Source organism: Chlamydotis macqueenii, chromosome 22 (assembly GCF_036417535.1).
Source record: "Chlamydotis macqueenii isolate bChlMac1 chromosome 22, bChlMac1.mat, whole genome shotgun sequence".
NCBI lineage: Eukaryota > Metazoa > Chordata > Aves > Otidiformes > Otididae > Chlamydotis > Chlamydotis macqueenii.
The window spans coordinates 3,265,800-3,286,623 of NC_141577.1; the positions used below are offsets into that span (position 1 = coordinate 3,265,800).

At 52.1% G+C, this 20,824-nt stretch overlaps 1 protein-coding gene across 2 annotated transcripts in view; it reads right to left on the reverse strand.

The window, feature by feature from the left end:
* The window catches only part of GRIK3 (glutamate ionotropic receptor kainate type subunit 3), a 113,867-nt gene that overhangs the window by 21,459 nt on the left and 71,584 nt on the right, over positions 1–20,824 (reverse strand). For both annotated transcript variants that reach the window (XM_086764890.1, XM_086764889.1), the window contains exons 6-10: positions 18,385–18,558; positions 15,972–16,115; positions 12,560–12,667; positions 8,669–8,782; positions 4,182–4,385 (exon numbers count right to left, since the gene is read on the reverse strand). In XM_086764890.1, coding sequence (XP_086621016.1) covers positions 4,182–4,385; positions 8,669–8,782; positions 12,560–12,667; positions 15,972–16,115; positions 18,385–18,558 — 744 coding nt within the window. The remainder of the gene's footprint in view (positions 1–4,181; positions 4,386–8,668; positions 8,783–12,559; positions 12,668–15,971; positions 16,116–18,384; positions 18,559–20,824) is intronic.

The following is a 20,824-nucleotide window of genomic DNA, read 5'->3' on the forward strand; positions in this document are numbered from 1 at the left end:
AACACCCACCAGTGCAGGAACATTAATGGGAACGTGGCAATGCGGTGCAATATGTATTGCTGCCAGAATTTACTGTCAATAAATGCCCATTTATTGTGAAAGTGTTAAATCAGCTGTCATAAATCGTCCCTAAGGGTAGATATTACATCTTCTCTATAGTTACCAGTGGCAGGGATTTCCATTAGAAACCCTGTAATTTTTCATACCTTTTTTATTCCCACATGAAGTTGCAGATTGAATAGAAATTTGATATGCACTGTCTCTGCAGAAGACAAGTTTTATTTGTGAACAAGTTTGTGCAAAATGTCCAGAACAGCTCATTCTGCTGGTTTTATGCGATTCTGCCCATAAACAATTGTGAAGATTTGCAGGCATTATTTCGCCAGACAACTAGAACTGATAACTCAGAAGGGATAGGCCACAGCGCAGTGTAGTTTAGCTTGTATCAATAATAATTTCTATGAAAAACCATCAATAGCAGTTCACTGCTGATGGAGGGAGGCGATTTGGCAGTCGCCAGGTTCCCCATTTATTATGGATGCAGGGCACAGGAGCTTCTCTCTGTCACTGGGTGCCCCCACCCTCCCCACGTGCTGGTGCTGGGAGCCAGTTCAGCGTTCACGGCCCGTCTGCAGGACTGGCCAGGGAGAAGGACAGTAAAGAACAGACCGGGGCGAGGAGTCTGGTTCTTCAGGGATGGACTGAATTCCCTCCCAACACGGATCTTTTTGTGATGGAGGACGAGCAGCCGATAACAGGCAGCGGGGCAGGGCTTTTTGCACCTGACTGCGTGAGGCTGTCTTCTCCAGATCTGCTGCTGGGGACCTGGGGGACAGGGTCACGCTGTGAGCTGCTGCAACTGCTGTTGCTTTTCCTGTTTATGCTTAAGGCCAGACTAGAAACAAGGCAATTTTACAAAGGATCACAGCCTCAGGCGCTACTGCCTATGGCCAGGCGTGTCTGGATCACAGAGGACAGAGGAGGGAGGACACTGCGAGACTCCAAAACAAGCCATGGCGCTCGCTGTGTAAACAGCCCGTGCTCCATCACGCGGGCAGTGATTTACACCTTCTGGGGCGGGCACCACCATCCCTGACGCGCTGTACTGATACCTCTACCTGGGCTACCCTGCTGCCGCCTTCGCCCGGCTCCCCCCTGGCTCTATTTCCCGGCCCTGCGGACCGTCCTGAGTGATGGGCTGCCTCTTGCTTCGCCCATCTCCTTTTCACCAAATTTCAGCCTCGGATCCGGCTGTTCCTGGTACAGCATCTGCTGCTCTCACGACTCTCAGACCTCCTGATAACAGTCACCGTTTTAGCCTCTTAGTTCACCTCAGGAGTGCCCTCTCCTCTGCACAGTGAATTCAACCAAGCCCGCATGTCAGCTGGGACCCCAGAGCTGGTGCCTCTCAGCAGTCATAGAATCATAGAATCACGGAAAGGTTTGGGTGGGAAGGGACTGTTAAAGCCCATCCAGTCCAACCCCCCTGCATGGATTAGGGACGTCTCCAACCAGATCAGGTTGCTCAGAGCCCCGGCCAACCTGGCCTGGAATGTTTCCAGGGATGGGGCATCCACCACCTCTCTGGGAAACCTGGGCCAGGGTTCTGCCACTTAACGTGAGTTAAACGGATCTTCAGCATCGCACAGACTTTCTGTGTATGGTTCATCCTGGCCTGGATGCTTGGACCTCACAAAATCCTACCTGCTTTATCCCACCTGAATGGTCCCAGTTCTTTTATGAGAAGGAGATGCTGAATATGGAGGAAAGCCAGCCCAGATATCAAACTCGCAGTGTGGGCAGCCCTGTTTTCATCACTACAACTTTGTTTGAATGCTGTCTCCAACACTTTTCCTACTAGGTGTGAAATAAGTTTGAACTTTCCCATCGCAAAGTGCCAATTAGTTGTTCCTTTCCCCACACGATTCGAAGATGCTTTGCTGCTGAGGAAAGGCCCCATCTGGTTGCAGTTTCACTTTTTAATGCTTTACATAAACACTGCTATAAAAAGCAATGACATGCAGATAAAGAAAATAATGGCTTCATATGGGGTCTGGGCAATGGCTATAAATCACTCCAAGCCGTGCACCCAACCACACCTGTTAGAAAATGGGAGTTCAAACTTGATGCTACAATAAAACTTCTAAAAAGAAGGGATTCAGTCCTTTCCTGTGGCTGCATATTAATTTGCTTTCTAAATAGTTAGCCAAGAAATACTTTAATGCAGGCTGACCATTAATTTTGTGTTACTGAATGAGGTTGTTCCCCATACCGCCTTCTCGGTCCGTCTCTTTTAGCTGACCACAGCTTTGGGAGCGGCTGAAAGCCTCCTGAGAGCCCTGTAACATCTTGCAGGACATTCAGAGTGACACGGTTCAGACTAAATCATGGTCTGGCTTCTGTTCCCTAAATTTTATTTCCTGCTTTGGAGCGATTTACTTCTTCCGATCCCTGCACTACAGATGCTCTGCGGTGAGACCCCAGACTCTGCTGCTGGCAGCGGGTGCGGGAAGGCAGGAGGCCGTGTGCCCGAGCGTGCTGCTGAAGATCGCAGCCTGTGCTCTGCGTCTGTTCGTATCCGTGTCACACACATCACTCGGTGCGGCAAAGCACCGGGCTCTTCTGCCGGGACACTGTCACTTGTCTAACTTAGCAGGGCTGTTGCGTAAGAGACGACGAAATTTGTATTTTGAGCTGTGTGGAGTTTTCTGGAAGCAAAAATAGAAAGGCAGGTTGCACAGCCTGTGGCATGTTCCCCTGTGAGACACGGCGTCCTGCTCCCCCAAGGGCTGTCCTTGCACGCCCTCGCCGTGCTTCCCGCTGCTCCAGGGTGAGCCATCTACAGTGCTCTTCGCAAACTGATTAAGCATCACTTTGTCCCTATCAGGGACATAATGAGTATCATCTGCATTTTACAGTTGGAGGAAGCATTGCACAGAAGCAACTTGTCCAATGTCATTTAGGGCAGAGAAGCCAAATCTGGAAACACAACCTCACCGCGGAGCCCCAGCTCTGCCATTTCACTGCAGACAACGCTCTGTTATCCGTCCTCAGCGCAGCTCGTTTGCTGAACTGACTCACCCGGCAAATACGTTCTTACAAGAACTGCAAGAGCATCACAGCTGCTACGTACAGGGGATTATTTTTGTCTCTTCTCTGCTTAGGCAATGTTTTCAAAACGTAACTGAGAACTGGAGAGGTGGTCCAAGGGCTGCACCACCTGAGCGGGATGTTCAGGAGAAGAGAGCTGCGTTACAGCTCCAGCACTGTCTACGCTGCTGCCTGCGCTGCGGGGATCAGAGAATAATTTTGTCCTGATCTTTTCTTCCGGAGACCTTTTCTGGGAATCCGAGATTCATAAAAACACCAGCTTTCCTCACCTCCCTAACTGGGCTTCTGGGATCACAGGATGTGCTGGAGGCAACATATCTCATTAGGAAGCTGAGCAACCTCTGGCCGCGAGTCGAGGTTTCAGACAAGGTGACTTTTTGGCGGCTGCGAGAGTAAAGCTGCCACCACAGTTTCACTGGTGTTTAATGGGCTTTTAGAAGTGGCCGAGGAAACAAAAGCACAGAGTGCAGCTGCTCTGTCGCAGGGGGAGCTCCATGTCCCAGAAAATTTTAGCAAATAAGCTGTGTTTATTAAAAATAGATATATAAAACTGTCCCCTGCACACCTGCTCTTGCAGTCTGGATCCATCATCTGGATTCAGCTGAGCTGTGTCTGGGGCACGGCTGCAGTCCCCGAGCTGCCTCGGTGTTGTGCCCTGGCCAGTTTGTGGGGGGCAGAGCAGCAGCATCCTCAGGGGATGAGAGGACTCGGGACCCTCGGGAGAGCCAGCGCGCAGCCGGGCCTCAGAGAAGCCTCTTGGCTCCTCTCTGCCTGCCCAGCCTGCGTCGCGTCGGGGGGCCGCGGCCCAGCAGGGAGGGTCTGTGGCTGGAGCCACGGAGCCCATCTGTGAAAATGCCCATTTTCAGAAATTCCAAATGAATATTTGGAAGTGTCAGACAAAGACATATTCTTCTGACAAATCGTGTGACACAGAGCCCGGGCGGGGTTAGGAGCTCGCTGCAGGTATCCCGAGCCAGCGAGCAGCAGGCACCCGTCCCACCCCAGGCAGAAAGCTCCAGGGACAGCCTGGGCACAGCCGCCCCTCCCTGCCGCGGATGGGCCTCACTCACGTGGTCGATGAGCTCCTTGATCATGCCGTTCCACTGCCCCTTCTCGTCCTGCGCGCCGTACTTCCCGTCCTCAACCAGCCGGATCTCGTAGGTGAAGCCCAGGATGATGGCCAGCTCCTTCAGCAGGTCGATGCAGTAGCCCTCAAAGCGGTCGTTCCCGAACAGGGCCGTGTCGGACTTACGGAACATGACAAAGGGCTCTTCCTGCACATGGGAAGGCAAAAAGCCCCGTTAAGGGTCCCAGCTCCCACTGGAGGCAGGGCCGCGGCTGCCGGTCAGCCTCAGCACGAGGCCCAGGCTCTTTAGGTAGGGTTGGCACCGTGACACGCTGGGAATAAATTAACTTTGCGCAGCACATCAGCTAATTGGCAACCTTGTTTACCCCACAAAATTTAATTTTGTCTCTTCTGAGCAGCCAACTGTTTTCCATTTGGTAGGATTTCAGGGAGAAAAATAACCATTTCATGCTCTGAAAATGAAGAGTGTTGAGAAACAATAAAAGGGAGGAGGACAAATTGAACCCCACGTCCCACGTAGCAGAAATGCGGCTGTCCCGCGCTGCGGTACCTGGCGCTCGCTGCAGCGAGCAGGAGCCTGGTGGGTTCAGGACAGGGCGAGGGAGCCGTGCGTGGCTGGTGGCCAGCCCAAAACGTGCCCCATTTCAGCTCGCTGTCCTCTTTACCGGCACTAGCTGATGGGATATGAGGCCCAGAGAGTTTCCGCTGTCTGCTCCGGTTATGGCTGCCGTGGGATGGTTGGGGGGCGTCTTTAATCGCAGCAGTGCCGAGTGCCAGCACAAGTGAAAAAGAAACCTAATAAAGTGCTTCACAGCAGCTTTGCCCTCTGGATCCCTGCCTCGTTAGTGAAGGCTGGCAGGAGAAGTCAGCGAGCACACAGCAAGCTGCACAGCCCCTCAGTGGCTATCCGGCTTGGGCAGTCACCGAGGACGAGGGACACTGGGGAGCCCCGGGCAGAAAACGTGTGGAGGACAGATGGAAATGGCCAAAGATGGTGGGCAGCAGGCAAAAGCTGGAAGGCAGGGGAGGACAGATAGCAGCAGCCGCTAATAGATGGCTCACAGGTACCTGCAAGGCTGCTGTCCTTGCCCGCGGGGTGGCCGGGGACGGGAGGGCTCACGTTTTGCTCTGGCGAGCGAGCCGCGTTGCTGGAGTCCCTGTGGAATGGTGTGGGGATGGGATGGGGGCTTGAAGTTGTGGGAGGGATGGTCTGGAGGCCCAGTTAGAGTTCTGCCGAGATGCTCGGTTTGGTGGGGTGCAGGCACCCTGCCTCGGGTGGGTACGCTGAGGAGATTTGGGACCTGGAGCTGGGCTAGGCCAGCTGGGGGTTGGTGGTCCTTGTCTCCCAGTAGGATCTGCCAGCCCCCACCTCTGGCAGCCCCAGGCGGGCAGGAGGGGCCTGCTTGGCCTGAAAGCCAGGTAGGGAGGGGACGAGAGCGTGCAAAGCTAGGTTTGTTAAGCAAAACTAATAATAGAATGCCTATAGAGTTCAGTTTGGCACGTGCAGCTTGGTTAAATCCTGCTCTCCCTGCCCGCCTCCTCAGCTTTCTTCTCTGGGATTAGTGCTTTGTTTGTGGATCAGCTGAGTCTATGGATCTTGATAGAAATACGCCGCTCCAGAGCAGCCATAAAGCACTATTAATTTTGGGAAGCACTGGAGGGATTACATACATATTTAACAGCCAAGGCACTGAACATTAGGACGCCGCTTGCTTCGGTAATGTATCTCCGGGTCTCAAACATTTCCTAGGGGGTAATTCTGAACTCTGTGAACCACTTATTCACGGACTATTTCACAATTTATTACTGAAAATGGCCAGACATCCAATTCACAAGCTCTCTCGGTTTGCTAATCGATTTCTCAGTGAAGGTGCCCTCAATTTCATAACTTCACAGCTCCCGTATTGCTTGGGGAGAGCGGCGCTGGCTGCTGGGGTAATATTTCTCTTCCAACAAGTCACTGCAATATGAGCAAAAGGGGAAAAAATAACCTTTCATGCTTTTCCTTTTAAAGGTTCCTCCTATGGCTTTTCTACCATCATTTACACCAGTGCGAACATACAATGAGGTGTTGCAAATGCAAATCAAATTTAGGGTTGTATTTTCTTTTTTAGAATCCAGATGTGAAAATGCAATTATTGCCGAACGCGAGCCTAAGCACATCTCCTCCTCCTGCAGGCAAGGGAATTGCAGGGAGCCGTGGTTTCGAGGGAGGTACCCCATGGCATGCGTGCAGGCCCAAGGAATGGCACAATTAATAGGAACTGATATCACCCTTGTGCGTTATGTAATTTGTACGTGCTTGCGGAGTACGAGATGAAAACGCTGCCCCAAAAAAGCATGTCAAAGGCAGGTGGCTGACAGGCCTCCTCCTGGCTCCATCAGTTTGCATTACGCTGTGGTCTTTGAGGTGCAGTGATTATTGCACCCCAGATCCAGGCGTTTCCACAGCTCTGGCCGTGCATCTTACCCCTGACGAGATGCATCCTTTCTGGTTTCCCTCAGTCCTGTCCGTGCAGCTCTCACCGATATTCCAGTCCTGAACTGATCTGTCCCTCAGCCTCACCCACGGCTGGGTGCTTCTCCGGCTCTCCGTGCGGGCAGCCCCGCTGTCCCTCGAGCCTTCTCCCCCGTGCTAGCAGCCGTCCCACCCAAGGAATTTACCCAACGTGCTGCACACGGTTTTAATTAAAGAGAATGGGGGGGTCCAGGACTCGTCATGTAACTCCTGGTGGGTTTTATCCAGCCAGAGTACGGGTTGAATGCGTCCCTTAGAGCTGATCCTGAGCATCTGCCTGGGACTGACTTGATGTGGTTTGTTATTCACATTGCCCTAAAAATTTGCATCTCCTCTGTACGGGTACTGGCAGCACTTTAGGTTACCTTGCTAAAATGAGCTAAACCCGGCATGGCAGGTCTCTCCATTTGGCCTGTTAGAAAAACACTGCCTCAATTTCTGCTTTCTGAACACACCAAGAATACTTAAATCCAAAGGGGAAAAAAAAAGCAAACTGCGTGTGTATCATGCCTGAGCGCACGCACACTGCTGCAAGGGTCTCGCAGAAGCAGTCTGACAATCTGATGCACGTTGAATTGTTAAAGTGCCTTTTGCTCTGCCGCTTCCCTACTCCTGCAGCAGCTCCTGATGCGACGATGCATTTCCATAACCACAGCCAGTGGGGAACCATTGCTGCCGCTGGCTCTGGTAACGCGCGGGGCACAGGGGCACCACCCCGGGCAGGCTCTCCCCTATGCATGACCCATCGCGGTCTCACGGGACTGGCACAGTAGAAAACTTTTGAACTGGGAAGGGAAAGAACTTTTCCAGTCTCCTCTGCACGTGTATTACTGGGCAGTCAATGAGCTAAGCCTGTGCGTGACTCTTGGAGAGAGGGACACAAATATTGTGTGATGAATGGGAAGTTTGTTAGAAGGGGTGACTAATTTGCAGGGAAAGCTGCAGCAGTGTCTGTATTTATCGCGTTCTGCCCGCTTCCATTCAGCTAACTTCTTGGTGAGCGATACCAGCCCTTTGGTTCCAGTCCTCCTCCTGCCCTGGGCCAAGAGTTTCCTTTCTCTGTTCTCCTCTGGGCGCTTCCTTGGTCCCATTCCTTCTATGACACAAACCCCCACCGTCAGGCCATGTCCTTTTGGGAAGGTAAGGACATCACCAGGGATCACGCTGCTCTGGACTGGGAATGCATCCCCAGCTGTCCCTTTATGCTCCCTGAAAATATGGAACACAAAAGGGCCAGGAACTTCCCACAGGCAAAACCGAACCTCAGACCCAATGCTGGGTGGGCTGGCCAAGGGCCGATATTTTTTCTTGCTTCCTGGTGAAGCCATGAGCCTGTGCTTATAGAGAAACCAATGCCACTAGTCGTAATTCATTAGATAGTAAATAAAAATTAATTCTGATCTGATGCCTGCCATCTAATCCAATAGCGAATGTAAGAACAAAATGCAGCGTGGCAGTTGGAGACCTGTTAAGCAACCATAGTTTGCTGGATAACGGCGTTACTCTTAGCTAGTTTGTCAAACATGTACTGATGAGGGGGAAAGAAACACCGTTGTCACAGCTAAGCCAGGGTTTCTGGTTGTCCTTAGTATTTGCGCCCTCCAGCATGCAGGGAGCAGGGCGGACAGGGGACGTGGCCGGGCAGCTGGAGCTGCCGGGATGAACAGCAGCCTCCTGGGCATGGCGAACGCGCGTGGTTCCAGCTGGAACCGTCCGCCACGTGTTGGCTGGCAGCCTGCTTGGGAGCAGTGGCATCGGGGGATGCCGCAGGCCACCTCGGTGCAGGGACAGCGCGGGTCCCTGCCGAGCCCAGCCCGCACGCCGGGGCTCTCTGCGCGCTCGCTTGGCTTTCCGAGGAGCTAGCAGATCCGTACTGGGATGCTGTGAATTGTCAGAGACACAAGGTGTCCCTGAGATTGGCGGGTGGAGGAAAAGGGCTTGCAGTCTCCTACCAGGACAGTAGTGACAATGAGAGATCTGTTGCTCAGCGAGTCTGTGACGTTAGGTCCTCGTCCTTTGGCAATTTCCGTGATGTTCAAACCGTCAGAAGGGCTCCACGCTCCAACCTGAAAGGAAGCAAGCAAACGAACGCGTGAACACCTAGCTTACATTCCTCGCTTGCTCTCAGCATTCTGCTGGCCTGGAAAACTGAGCTTGCTTCTTTCATCTACAGTAAACAGGAGCAAAGCTGAAATTATCATTTTGTATTGCCTAAAGAGGAGATTTGCATTAACCCTTCAGTGGCAGGTCACTCCCACCGCACACGGACAATAAATAATCCCTGTGCTGCCCTCTGATGTCGCTGCGTGAAAGACGACTGCCATGACTGGAATTCAGGGGCTGCACGAACAATTTGCAAATGTACTGCGTAGTGCAGTCAACCTGCGCTGAAGAGTCAGCTCTGGGCAAGGATAAAGCAGAACAAAAGAAAACAACCACAAATATGAGACTGTTTTTTCTTTTATTTACTTCCCCACCAATTTGCTTTGGTGGGGATGATTAAAAATGACTTGACCGGCTCTGCAAATCCCTGGTAGGGACCGCTCCTATCCTCTGCACTGTGGCAAGCCAGATGGATGTTTCTAACGCATCTCGGTCACCCCGGTCATCCCAGGCCCCGGTCATCCCGTCCGGGAAGTCCACCGCAATGGGAGGTCTCAGTCCCGGTAGCAAACCTGAAGCAGCAGACTTGTTTGGGCATGGGCACAGGCACGTGCAGCCACGTTCCTCATCAATTTGAGGTGCTCTGTTTTTCTTAAGCTGCCAATTTTAATCAATTATGGGACTTTGAAGAAGTCTATTGACCAGAAATAGCAAAACATGTTTCTATTTCAGAGAAGTCATGTGGGCAACTCTAAGCCTGTTAACCTGATCTCCGCGGCGCAGGGGAGGCTTCAGAACAAACTCTGAAGGCAACACCGGCTAAAGGACTGTGACGGTGAGATAAAATGTCAGGAAAGCTGGAGGAATATGGGATTGCTGCCAGCAAATGCAGCAGGGTGGCCATACAGCCAGCCTGACAGTGAGAAAAAAGAAAGCCCCACATGGAAATGGGAACAGAACGATCTGTAGGGTCAAACTGTGAGGTGGGACTCAGAGAGAAACCAAAGGCAGGCAGCTCAGGCCCACTGGGGAGCCAAGAACTTCCAATATTTTATTTATTGCTGTTTTTAAGATTCTTCAACCTCTTCAGCAGTCCAAGGAGAGAACTTGGTTTTACTGCATCCCCAAAAAGAGACTTTGTAATGAGCAACGCTGCCTGGCAAAAAAAAAAGGTCATAAATTCTAGAAGAGTTTCCATGAACTTTGTGAAAGGCTTTAAATATTTCAGGTGAAACCTAAGCAATCCCCCATATCTCCCTTCGATCACGCGACGGCTGCAATGTCAAAAGATTATTATTGAGCATGGGAAAAGAGAAGCAAGTTTAAGCAGCCCCTGCTAGCAGCGCTGCCGTCTCCGTTAACGATGCCTTGCTAAGTTTTCTTTAAGAAAATTAAATACATGGCACTTAAGACTGAATTAATGAGTTTAAAATATTAAAAAAGGAAAGATAAAGGAAAAAGAAGTGCATTAGGAGAGCTGTGCAAGTCAGATAGCCAAACTACATGTAATTAGGTTTAGTTAATGCTCCTGTAATCCCTGGAACATCCAGGAGGTATAAGGATCAGGAGTTCAATCCTAAAGCTCAACAAACATAAGCTATTCTACGTAACGCGCAATCCGTATGGGATTTGTTTGTAGTTCGGCGTTTTGTTATTTCAGATTAAGTATTGACAGAAACCCAGCTTCAACAGAGATTTGACATCGATGCTTCAAAACCCCTCTAGAGCTGACAAGAAGCTTTCCAAAAATAATAGTGGGAACGGTGAAATCTCTGAATTGCTGGAGAGAAAAGTTGAATGGCTGTGTGGAGTATGCATCAAGGTTTGGTGGCTTCCTGTGGGCTTTATGTGACACACGATAGCAATAAATCCAGCTGGTGCCAGCTCCTCTCCAGTACCCCTGAGCAGTGTTGGTTTGACAGATAGACGTTGCGGTCGTACTCAAACATTTGGATGCACGTGGTATCCAAGTAGTCGCACATTTTTCTATTTCTCTACCAACACAGCTCTCAGGCAGTCTGTTGGTGCCACTGCACTCCAAAAAGACGTGTTGGTTTTTTTTTTTGGTTAAACTCTATAAACAAAATATTTTGTAATAAAAGAAGTCAAGCTAAATAGATCCTCTCCTGCTCATTTCCTATGAGAGGGGGGCATCTTCCCGGCTCCTCTCCTGCCTCCTTCCTGCTCCAGCTCGGCTGATGGCAGCTGAGACCAAAGGTCGTTGGGTTCATTCGAACTGTTTTCCTCATTCTGTATTTGACACCAAAAAACACCTACTAGAAGAGTGCTGCTGTGACCTTGAGATTTTTTACATGAAGCAAAGAACTACTGCTGTGGTGTGAAAGCGTGGCAACAATTTATTCCAAAGCGAAGGAAGAAGGAACTGTAAAAAAGGGGGATGGGGAAGCCAAGCTGTTTGGTCCCAGGGAGCCTCACCGCGCAGGATCCATCCCCTCCAAACACCGGGTCGATCAAACGGCTGCCTCCCGCCTCCGGGGACTGCCTACCTGCGCTCTTTGATTAATTCCCCAGCCTTAACTGGAAAAGTCATCTGTGCATGTTGGGCGGCTTGCCGCATGGATAATTGCAAAGCCCCTGTCCCTGCTCCGGCTGGCGTTTCCCGCGGCCGCAGAACCTGTCCATGCCCACAGGTCACGGCACGCGCGCGTCCCCAGCTGCCAGCAGGCACCTTGTGCCTGTCGAAAAGCAGACTGCTCTAGAAAGGGATCTGCTGCCCAGGAGCCAACTTTTCTCCTGTAAATCTGCGAGACACGTTTAGCAGAACGGGGACTCGGAATGACTCACAAAAGGGGTCAGGCTGGGAGCCCTGCGTTGTTTGGAGCCCGACGGGAGCGCGGCCCCTGGGCGCTGCTCGCTGCTGGGATCGGCTGTCGGCCGTGCAGGGCTCTGCTCACTTCAGGCCATGCGCTGCTCTCTTTTTTCTTAAACGAACTGATCTCACCTTGAAACCCTGCTCTAGGAGCTGTAATGCTTTGCATATTGCCTTTTTTTAGAAAAAAGGAATTGAAGAAAAGGAAATGAATCCACATGGATTCATTTGCACATTCAGATTTGCACATCAGGGTTGTTTTTCGGTGCCCGGAGATCTGTACTGATGGGGAGGATCTGAGGCTGCAGCCTCTGTGCCCTGTCTCCTCTGGGTGGGCGACAACACGGCCACCGAACCAGACCCCTCCAGCCAGCCAGGCAAAACTGTGCCCGAGGTAACGCAGAGAAGAAATGAACGAAAACGCACAGTGCATCCTCCTCCAAAAGCTAGGCTGGAGTAAGCCAGTGCCGTTTCCAAGCCTCAGGCAATTTTCGTTGTGGGGAATCACACCGAGATGATGCTTGCAAGAGCTGTTGCCCCCTCAGGGAAAAATCAACATTTTGTACGCAAGCCCAGCAAGATGGGGGGTGGGACAGGCTTTATTTCTTCCACCTTTGGCCTGGGCAAGAAGAGGTTAACGGCTGCTCGGGAAGTTTCTTCTGCTTCCACTATCCCAGGAAAGTGCCACAAGCACTTCTGCAGCTGGTAACTGTAATCCCACGCACATCGCTTCGGGGCGAGTGAGTCACGGATGAGACACGGAAAAGGATCTGAGAAACCCCACAAAGTAAATAGCCTTTTATATAAAAACCAGAAAACATGGAAACAATACAACCAGCAACCATTTTCTCTGTTCCCTGAGCATCAGAGTTAGACTAAGCCGTATGCAGGCAAGACAAACCCTGCCTACCTTTTCGAGACCATCTTCTTTGAGGCTGATGATATCCAAATCAAAATCTGTCCGTAAACCGCTGGTTTTATTAAAGACGATGCGTCCCGTTAATCCTTCCCATTGCGCCTGTGGAAGGGAGAAAAAGTAGCAGGGCTGTTACTCGGTATCATAAATAATCTTTTGCCCTCCACTCTATGTTCTTTTAATTAGTCCTTATACTTGTTCTTTCTCCCCAAAGAGCATGATTAATTAATCATCACCTCCGTCACTGTTCAGACTGCAGACGGAGCTGGAGATTTTCTTAACTCTCTTGCAGTCCTTGCTACAATTTTTGTTTGCACCTTTTGTGTTCACCAGCTGTTGCAGGACATGATGACTCAGGAGAAAACTGCGTGCATTTATCACGGCATCCTTGCGTGCCGCATTTATCCTTGTGGTACTGATAAATGCTGGGCTGCAGGGAGCCTGCGGTTGGGACAGCTCCAGTCAAGCTCGTAAATAATCCTTTTTTTTGCATGAACCTGCTGATGCCTCCAAGGTGCGTGGAAGCTAAAATGTCCTGAACGCTTCTCTCCCTCCTTTCAGATGGAAAGTGGAGGAGAAGAGGCCAAGAGCTTGTCTGTGCTAGCAGGGTCTGTCATTTGAAACAGAAATCTGGTGGGCAGGGGGTGCGTCAGTACCCCGGTTCAGTTTTTGGCAGTGTAAGCGCAGGGCAGGTGCCCACTGGGGCTGGGGAAGCTCTGTTCCTGGAGAATTTCAGCATTTAACTGGACGAGGTCCTGCACAGCCCGATCTGGCTTGGGAGCAGGAGCTGGGGGTAAGGATGTCCAGATCAGTTTAAACCAAAATTACACTATGACGCTGTTTCTTTTCCACTGTACGCTTTGCAGCACCACCAGAATTAACATCTCTGGTTTAGGAGGTGAGAGAGCCCCAAGCATCAGGCGCTGGCTGTGTCAGCAGAGCAGGTGCTCAGGCCAGTGTGGTGTACGGTGCCTGCTCTGCCCAGGGACGGTGCTGAGATGTGCTGGAGGCATCCGTCCCGAGGAGGACGCTCCCGTAAGAGTGCCGGGCTGCTGACATGGGTAGTTACTTTGCAGTTGCATCTCAGCCGTGGGAGAGCTGGGACCTGGGTTCTGTCCCCCGAGCGGTTCAGCGCGCTCCTTACTGATGAATGTGCTTCCTCTGGGGGCGGGGGAGCTTGAAATATCCTAGCGCGATGAAGGTGCTGTAATGTATTCTCAGGGGGTATGAGTGGCATATTTATCAGTAAATACGCTCCTTTGGCTCTTCCTCATTAATTCCTGAGGAGTAATGACAGCCTCTTCCCAGCCTCGCCACCCTTGAGTTTTGGGGAAGGCTGTGCTCCGTTTGCTCATTTTGGCATGCGGGTGGTTTGCCCGTGGGACGTGCAGCCTGCGGAGCCCCCGGCAGCCAGGGAAAACACAGTGTGTTTAACGTGCCTGACTGGAGCGAACACGGCTGTGTGCCGAGCCCCGCAGCTCCTGTGGGGCTGACGGGCTGCGCGGCATCGCCGCGGCCCCCGATGGGCTCTGACCCGCTGGCGTCGGCCCCATCTCTGCAGGCAAACTCCAGGCGCTGCAGTCCTGGGCTCTGGGCAGGCTGTGGCTGCAGAGGAGCCTGTCCCCTCGCCTCCAGCCCGTGCCCTTGGCCCTGTCCCCCAACTTCCCTGGGAGCCCTGACGGCACACGGGGTGAGGGTGGCCTCTGTGGGGCTGGCAGGGCCACCACCCGGCCCCTTTGCCCCTCGGCAGGTGGGAACGAGCGGGGCTTCCCCCCAGCAGCGACAGCTCCGCAGCGGCCGGGTGCAGCGGGCGCCATGGCCTGCACGCGCATGAAGGGCGAGCGGTGCCGACGTCTGTGGGGAGCCTGGGGCCGAGGGAGCGGGTGTCCGCGGCGAGGCACCCCTCCGCGCGCCGCTTTGTCTTTGCGGGAGTTTAGCGAGACCAGTTACCGTGTGTTCTGATTGCAGTGGGGAAGAAGCTTTTCCCTGCAACGAGCTGACGCCGTGCCAGACAGGGAAACAACAGGCAGGCACCGGAGTGTGAGGCTCAGGGTAATTTGCAAAAGGAGCCAACCAAACAAATTATTTACACTCCCTTTTGGCAGCCAGCTGGAGCAGCTTTCTGCAGAAGTGAACAAAACACGAAAAAGGAGAGAGAGAGAGGGAGGCAGAGAGAGGAGAGATACCATCTTCAGTGCCTATTAAGAAAAAAAGTTCGCTCTCTCTCTGCCATGGGAATCGTTCCTCCTTTCTCCTCCCCTGTGTCCGTGCGCTGCGTGCAGCTCGCGCAGCAGCTGGGGTGGGCTCTCGCTGCCCGTCTCTGCCTGCGTTCGGGGTCTGCCGGGGTCTGCGGGCGATACTGGAGCACAAATCACAGTAACGAGCAACAGCGGGCTGCTGCTCTTTTCTATTTAAAAACTTCAGGGGATTTTATACCCAGCCTTGTAAATGGGGCCCACTCACGTATCCCGTCCTGCAGCCGGTTTTGTAACTTCCCTTGTGAAGAGCCACAGACATGGAAGTTTAAAAAGGCCTTAGGGTAAATAAGTTTTTTTCTCACAGAGACATATCTGGTGGGGTTTGCAGTGTCTCTCTGCAGCTCTGCCTTCATTTTTTAATTATGTGAGGGCTCCTTTTTGCAGAGAGAGCAGAACCCGGGGCGTGAGTGCAGGGGTGGGTGCGTGGGGGCTCTGACGGGTGGGCTGGCCGCTCGCTGCCGCTCCCCTGTGCCGCGCTCCCCCGGTGAGCTCACGGCTCCTAACGCCTATGGGTTGAACCTGCTTGCATGGCTAAGCAAGATGCAAACAAACAAATACGTGGGCTGAACAGGGGGAAATCATAATGACTGAAAACAGAGAAGGAACGAAGCTGCATCCTCGCTCCCCTGGCTCCCCGCTTGCTAAATCCACCACCCTGCCAAAGCCGTTCGTCAGCGCAGGGCAGAGACGCGCGGCGCTGCCAGCTTTGCCGCTGGGATTCAGCGGCACTGAATGCCCTTTGTGCGCCCCAGAGCAAATGTTCCTGTAAAAGGCAAATAGCTATCGCTCTGCTAAGAAACGGCCTCGGAGAGAGCGGTCCAGCTGCTCGTGACGCAAGAGGCGGCCAGGGCAGGTCTCAGTGACAGCATGGAGGTTTCAGCTTGGCTTGGATGTTTTGGCATGGCTGCAGGGATGTTATTTTGAAGGCAAAGACAGGAATTTTCCTTTCTGGGTGCGCTCAGCAGCCTGGTGTGTATCAGTGCTTCCATCCAGATGTACCTCCCCAGGCGGGGGGATTTTTTATGACCCCGTACCTGCCAAGCCTCTGCCACGTGCCCCCCTACCTGCGCGCGGAGCAGCTGCGCAGCTCCTGCTGGGGACGGTTTGCTTTAGCAGGGAGCAACGACGGGTGCAAATCACACTTTTACCTCTTTTATAAAATTCATGAAGCGGCCACCGAACCTCCAGGCTTTGTGCCGATGGCACTGCAGGGAGTTCACGGTCATCTGAGGGGCGCGCTGGTAGCAGACGGAGACCACGTGCACCGCGTCGTACAGCAGGGCAGCGTCTGTCTAAAGTAAAGGGGAACAGCATTTGTGTTGATAGCGGTTCCGGAGCAGGGGAGCATTCAGACAGCAGCGCGGCGGGTAGCCGTAACGTGTCGCAGGAACCCCCTCTGAGTTACCCCCTGCCCAACGCCCGCCGGACCCGAGGGATTCACTGCCCCGGTCCGTGGCCGACCATCCCACCTCCTGGGTGTGTGAGCCCGCAAACAGCGCTCCGAGGGCACGGCTGGGCTCTCCAGGGATTCACGGGCATCTCAAGAGATTGCCGTAAAAACAAACCAGCTACAAACCTCCAGGCTGACCTCCATGGAAACACGTCCTCTGAACATGTAGCTCTGCACACGACAGCGCCTCGCGAGCGTGTTTTTCTGTTATGTGGCTCGTTAGACTAAAATGTCACAGTTTTGTCTTAAAACCAGAGATTGTGAAAATGTCATTTGTCTATGTGCATCTATTCTGGTTATTTCTAGTGCGCTTACTGCCGTGTTGTCAAACAAGGAAGCTAGCTGGTTTTAAATGTAGAAGATAGTAACAGAATTTTCTTACTTAGTCTGTTTTGTCTGGGTCTAAAAAAGCCTATATGAGAATATGTTATCCACACTATTTTATACATGGGGAAATAAGAAACAGAGATGTTTGTCTGTGGGCATGGAATTTTCCAAAATGACCCAAACTGCCACTGAATTCAGGACCTCACAGATTTGTAACATCTTCCCACGTTTCAGTGATTTGAACTAGGGAGAATTCTTTTTTTTTTTTCCTCCCATATAACGTGATGGTTTTAGATTCAATTTGAGATGCCCCATCTCACCTCCAAGTACTGATGAAGAGAACTGGATTTATTTTTCACTCTGATATGGTAAGCCCTCCTTGTGAAAATACGTTATTTGCTGGCTTCAGAAAGCTACAAACCAGATGTGAGCATAGCAGCAGCGTAATAAAACACAATAAACCAAAATAAAACAGCAAACAACTGGACAAATGTCTAACAGGACGTGGCCAGGGAGAAAATCCTCCAACGCTGGCAGCCATCCCCGTCACCTTCCCGTCCTGCAGCACCCGAGCATGAAGAGCAGGCACCCGACCTGCGCCCCTGGGCTTGGATTTAGGGCAGCAGGGATGAGGTTTTGTAAATTTGGGGCTGAGGGAGAGGGAGTAAGAGAATACGTCCAAGCAATTTTGTGGTGAATTACACACCGTAATGCCCAGCTGAGATGAGGGCCCGGCTGGGACAGACACCAGGCAAACACAAAGAAGAGGCAGGATCCCCTCTGAAGAAGCAAACGGGGGCCGGGAGAGGGGGCAGCGGTGGTGGAGGGAGCCCAGCACCACGGCAGGCAATGCGATGCTGCGGTTGCGGGCAACGCTGCAGAAAAGCAGAGGGCTAAAGGAGAATGATGGGGCTCTCCTCTAAATAGATAAAAAAAAAACACAAAACAGGAGGGATAGAAGGAGCCATTTCAAGGTGAAAGTCTGGGAGGCTTTGCCACTTGTGGAGGGAGTTCTGGCATATCTAAAGGGAGAGGGAAGGCGGGAGCCAGTCAGCAATTACGGGGGTCGGAGACAGCCTCGCGGGAAGACAGATGGGCGAGCAGGTGCGGTACCTTCCGAGCAGTAACTCAGCAGAGCGGAGCTGCCATCACACCCTAAAAGGAGTCATCAAAGCTGCAGCAAAGCCCATCTCTGGGCATAGCTTTGGCTGTTTCTCCCTCCATCAACCTCAGTGAATTGCCTGGCCCAGGCCAGCCACGTGCTGTGCTCCCGGCCCCTGCGCTGCTCTGGGGCTGGGGCGCACGCAGCCCGTCCCCGTCCGGGTCGGCGGGTGCTCGCTGCAGGGGCACAGCACCCAGCTGACGGGACCTCCCTCTCCTTGTTCCCAGCATGAGATAGCCAGGGTGCTTCCCCACCGTGCTCAGCCCTTTCTGGACTGGAAAGCTTTGAATTTTGCTGGTTCTGGGGGCAGCTTTTCCTTGGCAAGAAGGGAGGGAAGGAGCACAGTCTCTCAAAATTATCAAATCTGTTGCAGCTGGGCCTGCAAAAGGAGCGTGTTAACCTAGAACTGGGCTGCAAGGGATTAACCAGCCGAGCTCGCCACATTTGAGGGAAAGTTGTTGAAGAATGCAAGTACCTACCGTGGGAGATACCATGGGATGAGTTATTACTAGTACAACAACCCATAACGATAACGTTTAGCCCTTAATGAGTGTTCCTGCCTTCCCTACGGCTCTGGTCTGCTCCGCAGACTTCACCCTTGCTTTGTTTAAACTTCTCATACCATCATGACGCCGTCGAGCAGGCCCAGCTCCGCCTTGGGCGCCGACTGCAGCCTCTCCATGGACCACTTCTCGATGATGGAGGACACGTGTGGGTTCTCCACGTTGAGGATCCGGAAGCCGGTCAGGTTCACTCCAGAGTAGCGATATGGTTCTAGGTCTAATGCATAAAGATCCTTAAAAGAGAGAAACCAGTTTAAACATTTTGTTTAGCTTCGTTTTGTTTGTCTTTTCTGCATCGGTTCGTGTCTGTGTTTGAAGTGAGAGGGCAGAGCCCGCAGAAGGTGGGGGGTGGGACGATGCCCTCATTAATTTGATGGATTGTACTGTGTGGCCATCAGTCACTGCTTGCAGAGACTCGTAGGTGTCAGTGGAATCTGGGTGTCGTGTGTGCAGGTTCACCCACGCAGAGCAGAGGGAAACTCCTGCCAAAGAGGCAAGTGAATGGCGGGGAAAAAAACAGAATCGCTGTCTGTAACCGTGAAAAAAAGAGGCTTGCGACCAAGGGGGAGGGGACACGGCAGAGTTCCTGTCTCCGAAGCTCCCTGGGGCCTTTCCGTAAAGGATTTGCTGTGAGTGCTGAAGCAGGCAGGGCGCTGCAGACGACAGAGTAACTCTGGCTACAGAATGCCAATTTGCAGACGGCTATCAAAGAGGAACTAAGACGCGTTTCTTGACATTACGACCAGCCTACACAGTCTGCAAGTGAATGAGAGTGCCCTTTATGCGATTTAAAACCCCGCAGCCAGGCAGCCCTCAGCTCTGCTGGCAGCCAGCCCGCCAGCATCACTTGGCAGCGGCGAGAGAGGGGCGTTCGGAAGCCTCTGCGAATGCGCTGCTTTAATGCGTCTCTTGGCTCTGCCGCGCGTCTAAATATTAACTTCAGCTCAGGATTAACTTCACTGCTCGGTGACTAGTCTGAGTGGTCTGGGGCTAGACAGCACGGCAAGAGCTGATCTGCTCAGCAGAAACCCATGTGGTGGAGCACGGCAGTTGGGAGGGGACTTCATTAATGGGAATAATTTGTTGGATGGGACATATTTAATGAGAGTTTATCCTGAACAATTTCTGCGAGTGTTCAACGGTAGTGAAAATGCGGAGAGACGGAAAGGCAACACTGCTGTCTTCTGTGATGGAGGGCGGGCGATGAATATGGGAACGATGTCCATTGCTCTCACAAGGGATTAAAAAAAGGAGTTTAAATACAGCGTGAGACGATGCGGTTGTCACTGCTTTGTATAATGTGACTGTGCTGCAGGACACAGCCACACCGTGGGTTCACCCAGACACGGCGTCTGTCAGCAGCGAGCTCTGTTCTGCCCACGGGGGAGCTGGAAAAGCACTGGTCCTAAAACACCGCCCTAAGCAAAGCATAACAAAATCAGCACTTGCCAGCCACTGAGGCTTCATTCACAGTGGGAGAGCTAGGAACCCTTACAGCTGTTTTGCTTTAATAAGCTTTGGGGGTTTGATCTTTTCCGTAAGCGCTGCCCTCTGACGTTGCAGCCCCGAGGCTCGCTGCTGATGGATGCCGTGTTGTAATCTGCAGGTGCGGCCGGCGACCGAGTCATTAATCACACCCGCAACAGAGTTCAGGGTCTTTGTTGTTTGTTGGTGGTTTGGTTTGATTTTTTTCTGAAACACTGCAAGTACAAACCTCCACGGTTCGTTAAAGGGCATTGTGAAAACCAGGCCATAATGGTGACTTTTAAATGACTTGCGGTTAAGGGCAAATGCAGTTGTTTAACCTCAGACGGATGCTTCTGTCATCTGGATGCGAGGGCGTGCAGCGGTCCCCTGCCCGACCCACTGTAACAGATTTATTTTTTCAGGATTCATAACTTTTTGTCAGACACTTCAGTTTGCACTCTGGAAGTTGCTGTGGGGAAATAGAGAAGTAATTTTTGGTTGCAAAAAGCAGATCATTTCCCTCTCAGAATGTGACCGTACGTGACGGATCTGATCCTCTGAGCTCCAGAGCGTGTGGTCTCCATCGCGCAGCTGTCACACCGCCAGCCCTGGCCACCTTTCAGATCCTGCCACTATTTTGGGTGCCCTCCCTGTCCTGCTGCTCTCCACTGCTTTCACCAAGTGCCTGTAGAAGCCAACGTCCCATCAGGTCCCCTCTTGGTTCCAGTTTAAATCTCAGCCGCAACCTCATTTATCATTTCCTGGGATTAGAGGATAATTAAGAATACAAGCCGAGTGTCAGAACATGGAGAGGTGTGTGTGGAATTGCCGTATCAGTATCTTCTGGATTTTCTGCTCCTGCGCAGCCCAAAATTGAAACATCTGGTTCTATTTTCCACCTCATCTGCATTCCTTCTCACTCATTATTCTCTGTACAGGAGATTAGTTCTCCCCTCCATCCTGCTATCTTTAGTAAGGTTTTATTCTTGGTGTTTCTGTGCAGCTCTTTCTCTTTCTTGCGCATGCTCTCCC